We start from the raw sequence: 12,020 nt of genomic DNA on the forward strand, positions 1-12,020 counted from the left end.
CGACCACGATACGTAGGCTAGCTAAAGTTGCCGATATTACCGACCAGGACACATGGGCTAGCTAAAGTTACCGATATTATCGACCAGGATACGTAGGCTAACTCAAGTTGCCGATATTACCGACCAGGACACTGGGCTAGCTAAAGTTGCCTATATTACCGACCAGGACACGTGGGCTAGCTAAAGTTGCCGATATTACCGACCAGGACACACGGGCTAGCTAAAGTTGCTAATATTACCGACCAGGACACGTAGGCTAGCTAAAGTTGCGGATATTACCGTCCAGGACACACAGGCTAAACTAAAGTTGCCGATATTACCGACCAGGACACGTAGGCTAGCTTATGTTACCGATGTTACCGACCAGGACACGTGGGCTAGCTTAAGTTGCCGATATTAGCGACCAAGAATCACGGGCTAGCTGAAGTTGCCGATATTACCGAGAAGGACTCACGGCCTAGCTAAAGTTGCCGATATTACCAACCAGGAAACGTAGGCTAGCTAAAGTTGCCGATATTACGGACCAGGACACACGGGCTAGTTAAGTTGTCGATATTACCGACCAGGACACGTGGGCTAGCTTAAGTTGCCGATATTAGCGACCAAGACACACGGGCTAGCTGAAGTTGCCGACATTACCGACAAGGACACACGGGCTAGCTAAAGTTGCCGATATTACCGACCAGGACACGTAGGCTAGCTAAAGTTGCCGATATTACGGACCAGGACACACGGGCTAGCTAAAGTTGCCGATATTACTGACCAGGACACGTGCGCTAGCTAAAGTTGCTGATATTACCGACCAAGACACGTAGGCTAGCTAAAGTTGCCGATATTACCGACCAGTATACTTGCACTAGCTGAAGTTGTCGATATTACCGACCAGGACACGAGGGCTAGCTGAAGTTGCCGTAATTACCGACCAAGACACGTGGGCTAGCTAAGGTTGCCGATATTACCGACCAGGACACGTGGGCTAGCTAAAGTTGCCGATATTACCGACCAGGATACGTAGGCTAGCTAAAGTTGCCGATATTACCGACCAGGACACATGGGCTAGCTAAAGTTACCGATATTATCGACCAGGATACGTAGGCTAACTCAAGTTGCCGATATTACCGACCAGGACACGTGGGCTAGCTAAAGTTGCCGATATTACCGACCAGGACACGTGGGCTAGCTAAAGTTGCCGATATTACCGACCAGGACACACGGGCTAGCTAAAGTTGCCGATATTATCGACCAGGACACGTAGGCTAGCTATAGTTGCCGATATTACCGACCAGGACACGTAGGCTAGCTAAAGTTGCCGATATTACAGACCAGGACACGTGGGCTAGCTAAAGTTGCTGATATTACCGACCAAGACACGTAGGCTAGCTAAAGTTGCCGATATTACCGTCCAGGACACACAGGCGAAACTAAAGTTGCCGATATTACCGACCAGGACACGTAGGCTAGCTTATGTTACCGATGTTACCGACCAGGACACGTGGGCTAGCTTAAGTTGACGATATTAGCGACCAAGAATCACGGGCTAGCTGAAGTTGCCGATATTACCGAGAAGGACACACGGCCTAGCTAAAGTTGCCGATATTACCAACCAGGAAACGTAGGCTAGCTAAAGTTGCCGATATTACGGACCAGGACACACGTGCTAGCTAAAGTTATCGATATTACCGACCAGAACACTTGGGCTAGCTTAAGTTGCCGATATTAGCGACCAAGACACACGGGCTATCTGAAGTTGCCGACATTACCGACAAGGACACACGGGCTAGCTAAAGTTGCCGATATTACCGACCAGGACACGTAGGCTAGCTAAAGTTGCCGATATTACGGACCAGGACACACGGGCTAGCTAAAGTTGCCGATATTACAGACCAGGACACGTGCGCTAGCTAAAGTTGCTGATATTACCGATCAAGACACGTAGGCTAGCTAAAGTTGCCGATATTACCGACCAGTATACTTGCACTAGCTGAAGTTGTCGATATTACCGACCAGGACACGAGGGCTAGCTGAAGTTGCCGTAATTACCGACCAGGACACGTGGGCTAGCTAAAGTTGCCGATATTACCGACCAGGACACGTGGGCTAGCTAAAGTTGCCGATATTACCGACCAGGATACGTAGGCTAGCTAAAGTTGCCGATATTACCGACCAGGACACATGGGCTAGCTAAAGTTACCGATATTATCGACCAGGATACGTAGGCTAACTCAAGTTGCCGATATTACCGACCAGGACACGTGGGCTAGCTAAAGTTGCCGATATTACCGACCAGGACACGTGGGCTAGCTAAAGTTGCCGATATTACCGACCAGGACACACGGGCTAGCTAAAGTTGCCGATATTGTCGACCAGGATACGTAGGCTAGCTATAGTTGCCGATATTACCGACCAGGACACGTAGGCTAGCTAAAGTTGCCGATATTACAGACCAGGACACGTGGGCTAGCTAAAGTTGCTGATATTACCGACCAAGACACGTAGGCTAGCTAAAGTTGCCGATATTACCGACCAGTATACTTGCACTAGCTGAAGTTGTCGATATTACCGACCAGGACACGTGGGCTAGCTGAAGTTGCCGTAATTACCGACCAGGACACGTGGGCTAGCTAAAGTTGCCGATATTACCGACCAGGACACGTGGGCTAGCTAAAGTTGCCGATATTACCGACCAGGACACACGGGCTAGCTAAAGTTGCCGATATTATCGACCAGGATACGTAGGCTAGCTAAAGTTGCCGATATTACCGACCAGGACACATGGGCTAGCTAAAGTTATCGATATTATCGACCAGGATACGTAGGCTAGCTAAAGTTGCCGATATTACCGACCAAGAAACGTGGGCTAGCTAAAGTTGCCGATATTATCGACCAGGACACGTGGGCTAGCTTAAGTTGCCGATATTACCGACCAGGACACGTGGGCTTGCTAAAATTGCCGATATTACCGACCAGGACACGTGGGCTAGCTAAAGTTGCCGATATTACCGACCAAGACACGTGGGCTAGCTAAAGTTGCCGATATTACGGACCAGGATACGTGGGCTAGCTAAAGTTGCCGATATTACCGACCAGGACACGTGGGCTAGCTTAAGTTACTGATATTACCGATCAGGACACACGGGCTAGCTAAAGTTGACGATATTACCGACCATGACACACGGACTAGCTAAAGTTGCCGATATTACCGATCAGGACACACGGGCTAGCTAAAGTTGCCGATATTACCGACCAAGACACGTGGGCTAGCTAAACTTGCCAATATTACCGACCAGGACACGTGGGCTAGCTTAAGTTGTCGATATTACCGACCAGGACACTAAGGCTAGCTAAAGTTGCCGATATTACCGACCAGGATACACGGGTTAGCTAAAGTTGCCGATATTACCGACCAAGACACGTGGGCTAGCTAAACTTGCCGATATTACCGACCAGGACACGTGGGCTAGCTAAACTTGCCGATATTACCGACCAATACACGTAGGCTAGCTAAACTTGCCGATATTACCGACCAGGACACGTGGGCTAGCTTAAGTTGCCGATATTACCGATCAGGACACACGGGCTAGCTAAAGTTGACGACATTGCCGACCATGACACACGGACTAGCTAAAGTTGCCGATATTGCCGACCAGGACACACGGGCTAGCTAAAGTTGCCGATATTACCGACCAAGACACGTGGGCTAGCTAAACTTGCCGATATTACCGACCAGGATACGTGGGCTAGCTAAAGTTGCCGATATTACCGACCAGGACACGTGGGCTAGCTAAAATTTCCGATATTACCGACCAGGACACGTCGGCTAGCTTAAGTTGCCGATATTACCGACCAGGACACACAGGCTAGCTAAAGTTGCAGATATTACCGACCAAGACACGTAGGCTAGCTAAAGTTGCCGATATTACCGACCAGTATACTTGCACGAGCTGAAGTTGTCGATATTACCGACCAGGACACGTGGGCTAGCTGAAGTTGCCGTAATTACCGACCAGGACACGTGGGCTAGCTAAAGTTTCCGATATTACCGACCAGGACACGTGGGCTAGCTAAAGTTGCCGATATTACCGACCAGGATACGTAGGCTAGCTAAAGTTGCCGATATTACCGACCAGGACACATGGGCTAGCTAAAGTTACCGATATTATCGACCAGGATACGTAGGCTAACTCAAGTTGCCGATATTACCGACCAGGACACACAGGCTAGCTAAAGTTGCCGATATTACCGACCAGGACACGTGGGCTAACTAAAGTTGCCGATATTACCGACCAAGACACACAGGCTAGCTAAAGTTGCCGATATTATCGACCAGGATAAGTAGGCTAGCTATAGTTGCCGATATTACCGACCAGGACACGTAGGCTAGCTAAAGTTGCCGATATTACAGAACAGGACACGTGGGCTAGCTAAAGTTGCTGATATTACCGACCAAGACACGTAGGCTAGCTAAAGTTGCCGATATTACCGACCAGTATACTTGCACTAGCTGAAGTTGTCGATATTACCGACCAGGACACGTGGGCTAGCTGAAGTTGCCGTAATTACCGACCAGGACACGTGGGCTAGCTAAAGTTGCCGATATTACCGACCAGGACACGTGGGCTAGCTAAAGTTGCCGCTATTACCGACCAGGACACATGGGCTAGCTTAAGTTGCCGATATTACCGACCAGGACACATGGGCTAGCTAAAGTTATCGATATTATCGACCAGGATACGTAGGCTAGCTAAAGTTGCCGATGTTACCGACCAAGACACGTGGGCTAGCTAAAGTTGCCGATATTATCGACCAGGACACGTGGGCTAGCTTAAGTTGCCGATATTACCGACCAGGACACGTGGGCTAGCTAAAATTGCCGATATTACCGACCAGGACACGTGGGCTAGCTAAAGTTGCCGATATTACCGACCAAGACACGTGGGCTAGCTAAAGTTGCCGATATTACGGACCAGGATACGTGGGCTAGCTAAAGTTGCCGATATTACCGACCAGGACACGTGGGCTAGCTTAAGTTGCCGATATTACCGATCAGGACACACGGACTAGCTAAAGTTGCCGATATTACCGATCAGGACACACGGGCTAGCTAAAGTTGCCGATATTACCGACCAAGACACGTGTGCTAGCTAAACTTGCCAATATTACCGACCAGGACACGTGGGCTAGCTTAAGTTGCCGATATTACCGATCAGGACACTTAGGCTAGCTAAAGTTGCCGATATTACGGACCAGGATACGTGGGCTAGCTAAAGTTGCCGATATTACCGATCAGGACACGTGGGCTAGCTAAAGTTGCCGATATTACGGACCAGGATACGTGGGCTAGCTAAAGTTGCCGATATTACCGACCAGGACACGTGGGCTAGCTTAAGTTTCCGATATTACCGATCAGGACACACGGGCTAGCTAAAGTTGACGATATTACCGACCATGACACACGGACTAGCTAAAGTTGCCGATATTACCGATCAGGACACACGGGCTAGCTAAAGTTGCCGATATTACCGACCAAGACACGTGGGCTAGCTAAACTTGCCAATATTACCGACCAGGACACGTGGGCTAGCTTAAGTTGCCGATATTACCGACCAGGACACTTAGGCTAGCTAAAGTTGCCGATATTACCGACCAGGATACACGGGTTAGCTAAAGTTGCCGATATTACCGACCAAGACACGTGGGCTAGCTAAACTTGCCGATATTACCGACCAGGACACGTGGGCTAGCTAAACTTGCCGATATTACCGACCAAGACACGTAGGCTAGCTAAACTTGCCGATATTACCGACCAGGACACGTGGGCTAGCTTAAGTTGCCGATATTACCGATCAGGACACACGGGCTAGCTAAAGTTGACGACATTGCTGACCATGACACACGGACTAGCTAAAGTTGCCGATATTGCCGACCAGGACACACGGGCTAGCTAAAGTTGCCGATATTACCGACCAAGACACGTGGGCTAGCTAAACTTGCCGATATTACCGACCAGGATACGTGGGCTAGCTAAAGTTGCCGATATTACCGACCAGGACACGTGGGCTAGCTAAAATTGCCGATATTACCGACCAGGACACGTCGGCTAGCTTAAGTTGCCGATATTACCGACCAGGACACACAGGCTAGCTAAAGTTGCAGATATTACCGACCAAGACACGTAGGCTAGCTAAAGTTGCCGCTATTACCGACCAGGACACATGGGCTAGCTTAAGTTGCCGATATTACCGACCAGGACACATGGGCTAGCTAAAGTTATCGATATTATCGACCAGGATACGTAGGCTAGCTAAAGTTGCCGATATTACCGACCAAGACACGTGGGCTAGCTAAAGTTGCCGATATTATCGACCAGGACACGTGGGCTAGCTTAAGTTGCCGATATTACCGACCAGGACACGTGGGCTAGCTAAAATTGCCGATATTACCGACCAGGACACATGGGCTAGCTAAAGTTACCGATATTATCGACCAGGATACGTAGGCTAACTCAAGTTGCCGATATTACCGACCAGGACACACAGGCTAGCTAAAGTTGCCGATATTACCGACCAGGACACGTGGGCTAACTAAAGTTGCCGATATTACCGACCAGGACACACAGGCTAGCTAAAGTTGCCGATATTATCGACTAGGATACGTAGGCTAGCTATAGTTGCCGATATTACCGACCAGGACACGTAGGCTAGCTAAAGTTGCCGATATTACAGAACAGGACACGTGGGCTAGCTAAAGTTGCTCATATTACCGACCAAGACACGTAGGCTAGCTAAAGTTGCCGATATTACCGACCAGTATACTTGCACTAGCTGAAGTTGTCGATATTACCGACCAGGACACGTGGGCTAGCTGAAGTTGCCATAATTACCGACCAGGACACGTGGGCTAGCTAAAGTTGCCGATATTACCGACCAGGACACGTGGGCTAGCTAAAGTTGCCGATATTACCGACCAGGACACATGGGCTAGCTTAAGTTGCCGATATTACCGACCAGGACACATGGGCTAGCTAAAGTTATCGATATTATCGACCAGGATACGTAGGCTAGCTAAAGTTGCCGATATTACCGACCAAGACACGTGGGCTAGCTAAAGTTGCCGATATTATCGACCAGGACACGTGGGCTAGCTTAAGTTGCCGATATTACCGACCAGGACACGTGGGCTAGCTAAAATTGCCGATATTACCGACCAGGACACGTGGGCTAGCTAAAGTTGCCGATATTACCGACCAAGACACGTGGGCTAGCTAAAGTTGCCGATATTACGGACCAGGATACGTGGGCTAGCTAAAGTTGCCGATATTACCGACCAGGACACGTGGGCTAGCTTAAGTTGCCGATATTACCGATCAGGACACACGGGCTAGCTAAAGTTGACGATATTACCGACCATGACACACGGACTAGCTAAAGTTGCCGATATTACCGATCAGGACACACGGGCTAGCTAAAGTTGCCGATATTACCGACCAAGACACGTGGGCTAGCTAAACTTGCCAATATTACCGACCAGGACACGTGGGCTAGCTTAAGTTGCCGATATTACCGATCAGGACACTTAGGCTAGCTAAAGTTGCCGATATTACCGACCAGGATACACGGGTTAGCTAAAGTTGCCGATATTACCGACCAAGACACGTGGGCTAGCTAAACGTGCCGATATTACCGAGCAGGACACGTGGGCTAGCTAAACTTGCCGATATTACCGACCAAGACACGTAGGCTAGCTAAACTTGCCGATATTACCGACCAGGACACGTGGGCTAGCTTAAGTTGCCGATATTACCGATCAGGACACACGGGCTAGCTAAAGTTGACGACATTACCGACCATGACACACGGACTAGCTAAAGTTGCCGATATTGCCGACCAGGACACACGGGCTAGCTAAAGTTGCCGATATTACCGACCAAGACACGTGGGCTAGCTAAACTGGCCGATATTACCGACCAGGATACGTGGGCTAGCTAAAGTTGCCGATATTACCGACCAGGACACGTGGGCTAGCTAAAATTTCCGATATTACCGACCAGGACACGTGGGCTAGCTTAAGTTGCCGATATTACCGACCAGGACACACAGGCTAGCTAAAGTTGACGATATTACCGACCAGAACACACGGACTAGCTAAAGTTGCCGACATTATCGACCAGGACACGTAGGCTAGCTAAAGTTGCCGATATTACAGACCAGGACACGTAGGCTAGCTAAGGTTGCCGATATTACCGTCCAGGACACGTGGGCTAGCTAAAGTTGCCGATATTTCCGTCCAGGACACGTGGGCTAGCTAAAGTTGCCGATTTTACCGACCAGGACACACGGGCTAGCTAAAGTTGCCGATATTACCGACCAGGACACGTGGGCTAGCTAAAGTTGCCGATTTTACCAACCACGAAACACGCATTCGATCAGTCAGAATGCTAATAATTATCAATATATCACTCACTTTTTTTCCAACTTCTGTGCCGTATGTTTATAACCTTGAACACCTAAAATACTTGGTAATCTATTGTTACCATTTTCGTGAAAATGCGTGGCTAGACAGTATTTATATTCGTCGATCTGTTCATCCATCCAATCATATTGCCTAGATTCATGCAGGTTACAAAATTAATATATGTATCGCAGGTGTTGATGCGCGATTCTACTAGCACGATTACAATAGGGGTCAAACTTTTTAAAGATTTTACTGATATTAACCTCATTTGATCATTACAAAGATTATCATTTCCTTATATATCGTTCGTTATGTATTTTTGATATCGTATACCTACCTCGGCAATATCCAAAATATCAACTTCCACCTTAGGCGTTGGTTGATAACTTTGGATATTACCTCATTAATCTCCACGCTGTTGAGTTGAAAATGAAAATGTTGTAATTGTTGTGTGATATATGTTATCTGCTATGAAGGAATTTTACTTAGGGCTGGGAGGCTTGCCTCTATTTTAACTTATTAGTAGTTGCGTAGCACTTCAGTTATGATTTTTACATTACTTATTTATGTTATTTTTTCAGAATCAACAACGTCCAACCATCGAAAGAACCATGACCTCTAGCACAGCTGTAATTCGTAATTACACAGTCACCGAGATAGTCTATGAAGTGAATTATATACAGAAAATAACAAGAACATTAACCATGTATTCAAACAATCTGTTCTGGTACAGATCACAGTTTATTGTTAATTTACAATAACAACCATCAACTACCACTATTATAACGATGACAAAATGTGATGTTTTCACTGTATTCATTTAGTATTACTATACATATATTACTGTATCCCGTGACATCTGCGTTGTACCATATTAGGAAATACGATTCCCAAATATGAAATGCTAAAATACAAGATATTTCCAAGATGGCAAAACATATGTTATACTGTATCACGTGACATCTGCATTCTATCATATTAGGAAATACTATTCCCAAACATATAACGTTAATTACAAGATATTCCCAAGATGGCGAAACATATGTTATACTGCATCACGTGACATCTGCATTATACCATATTAGGAAATACTATTTCCAATATAAAACGTTAATTACAAGATATTTCCAAGATGGCGGAAATATTTGAAACTATTCATAGATCATAGCAAGGCAGCTAAAATACTGCTTAGTTATGGATATTTTCACATCAGGCGATTAGATCGGAAAGATGTAAAATAATAAGGTTATTACCGCAAAGTATTCTTTGGTCGATATCTTGTGTTGCCGTCTTCATACGTAGTTTGCGGTATCATCGCAAAACTCTTTTATTATAATCAAGAAATTAATGTTATTGCTGTTATTCATACTAATAATAATAAAATAATCAAATGCTTAATTTAATGACAATGTTATCATTGATTTATTTTCTATGCGTTTCTTTAGCATCACTGCTTGACAATGAGATGCATCATCATCACCCACGCCAATTTTCTCATAATGAAAAATTAACAGTGGAATAGTATAATGTTTTATTATTATATTTTCAGAAATTTGTCTACTCAGTAGATTATTCTGATTTTTTTGTTTGTTCTCTTAAAGCGGCAATAGCAGTAACTATTGATGTCATTTCTCTAATTTGTATTTGAATAGTACATTTCCCTTGTCATTTGTGTCAATTTGTGACGGCAATTAAATACAAGAGCTAATATAAACTTAGAAGATATTTTTATATTCTTTTTAAAGGTATATCTAGAGTGGTGCTTTTTAACTCTTTCAGAAATATTATTCCTTTGGGGCCTACATACTTGATAGAGGTTTGACCCATCCTACTTCTAAATTTTGGTGGATGGAGAATGCTGTATGTTTTGGATCTAGTATCACGTGGATATTGTATTGTTGAGAAATACGATACAAAAACTGTGAAGGAAGTCTGTCATGCAATGCATCAAAAACAAAAATACCAACCTGGAATTCAAACTGTTTATAGATGTCAAGAATTTGTAGTTGTGTTTTTTTTAAATAAAGGGGTACTATGTGCATCATATATACTGAATGTTATAAGACGAACTAGTTTTTTTCTAAATCAAAAATACGTCATTTAGATACGATTTAACAGTGCTTGCCTATACTTACCAAAGATAATGTGTTGTAAAATAAATAAATTGTACAACATTACTAGACAAATAATCTAAATCTAAAAAAATTGCCAGTTAATTTACATATCTATTTCCTGACCCCATCAATGTATTTTATTTCCATCTCAGTTTGTTGGCCATCAGAATAAAAGAAAAATAATCAGTTTCATTTAATGTAATACTCTTAAGAGTGCCCTCAACTGTGATATTTTGATTACCCCAACCAGCATATATTTTGTCTTATCTGCATTTATTGTCAAGTTGTTGACATCACACCACTGAGTTACCTTCTCAAATTCTAAATTTGTTTGATGAAGAGATATTGTATTAGATTTATGTACAGAGTGAAACAGGTTGGAGTCGTCGGCGTAAAGCCTAACATTACAAAATAAAGAAGAATTGGGTATATCATTAATATAAATTAAAAAGAGCGAAGGACTAAGTATAGATCACTATGGTACGCCGCATAAAATTTTGATTGCAACATATTGACGTCTTGGTGTAAGATAGCTTTTCAACCATTTTAACGGTTTCCCTCAAATGCCACAGTTTTCTAATTTTGAAAGTAAAATATCGTGGTCCACAGACCAGCTGACAAGTTTCCCTTATCAATCTCCTCCAATAACATTTGGACCAGACCATATATTGGTGATCAAATAAAACGTAAATATTTTTGTATTCATTTATTTTATTTATTTACAATTCGTTCCAAACTTTGGCTTAAAATTGGGAAGATATATATATAGGCCTATATATGCAGACATTATACCCCCACACAACTAATATTTATTATTTGTCTGAGAGTATACATAGAAACACTTGTAAGTGGAAAAACATGACAGCGGTCGTAGATGGCGCTGTTTATTGAGACCCAATTTTGTCAAGCGAACCTCAGGAATTACGGTACTAGATGACAATCTACTCGGGACTATTGACAAAATGACAAATAGCTTATTATTTTGTGAGGTTATGTCTATCTCTGACTGCTCATTGAATGATGTTGTGTGTCATTTCGCGTAAAATTGTGCGTCTTGTATCACACTTGTTTCAAGATTCTAATCAGATTTCAAAAATATAGCAACGACTCGAACCACAGTGTTGACATCGCATGTTATGTGATATTAGCTTTGTGTACATCCACAAGTATCTCTTTAGTACGGCATTGATTACGTCAACGTCCACCAAGTGGTTCTCTTAAGACCTCTATGATACATGGTAATGACCTTGTTGCAATTGAAATTTACAAGATACGTGTTTTGTGTTTGAAGATAGTGACAAAGAAGAACATCAACAATTCCTACATTGTAACTAGTATTTTGCAACACAATGATTTACAAAGACACCTCATAGAGAATTTAATCAGTCTGATAGGATAAATCAAATTGTGTCCATAAAATAAATCCGAGCCGCGATTTGTTAGTCCAGTACCTTG

General features: G+C 44.2%; 1 protein-coding gene across 2 annotated transcripts in view; it reads left to right on the forward strand.

Annotated features, from left to right (window-relative positions):
* Positions 1 to 9,854, forward strand: part of LOC102805322 (uncharacterized) — a 261,933-nt gene extending 252,079 nt beyond the window's left edge. For both annotated transcript variants that reach the window (XR_014931631.1, XM_085508110.1), the window contains one exon: positions 9,033 to 9,854. Coding sequence is in view for 1 of the 2 variants with exons in the window: in XM_085508110.1 (XP_085364236.1) it covers positions 9,033 to 9,034 (2 nt within the window). In the remaining variant the exon portion in view is untranslated. The remainder of the gene's footprint in view (positions 1 to 9,032) is intronic.
* Positions 9,855 to 12,020: the final 2,166 nt, after the last annotated feature.

This window comes from Saccoglossus kowalevskii, chromosome 14 (genome assembly GCF_978046115.1).
Source record: "Saccoglossus kowalevskii chromosome 14, keSacKowa6.1, whole genome shotgun sequence".
NCBI classification, from domain to species: Eukaryota; Metazoa; Hemichordata; class Enteropneusta; family Harrimaniidae; genus Saccoglossus; species Saccoglossus kowalevskii.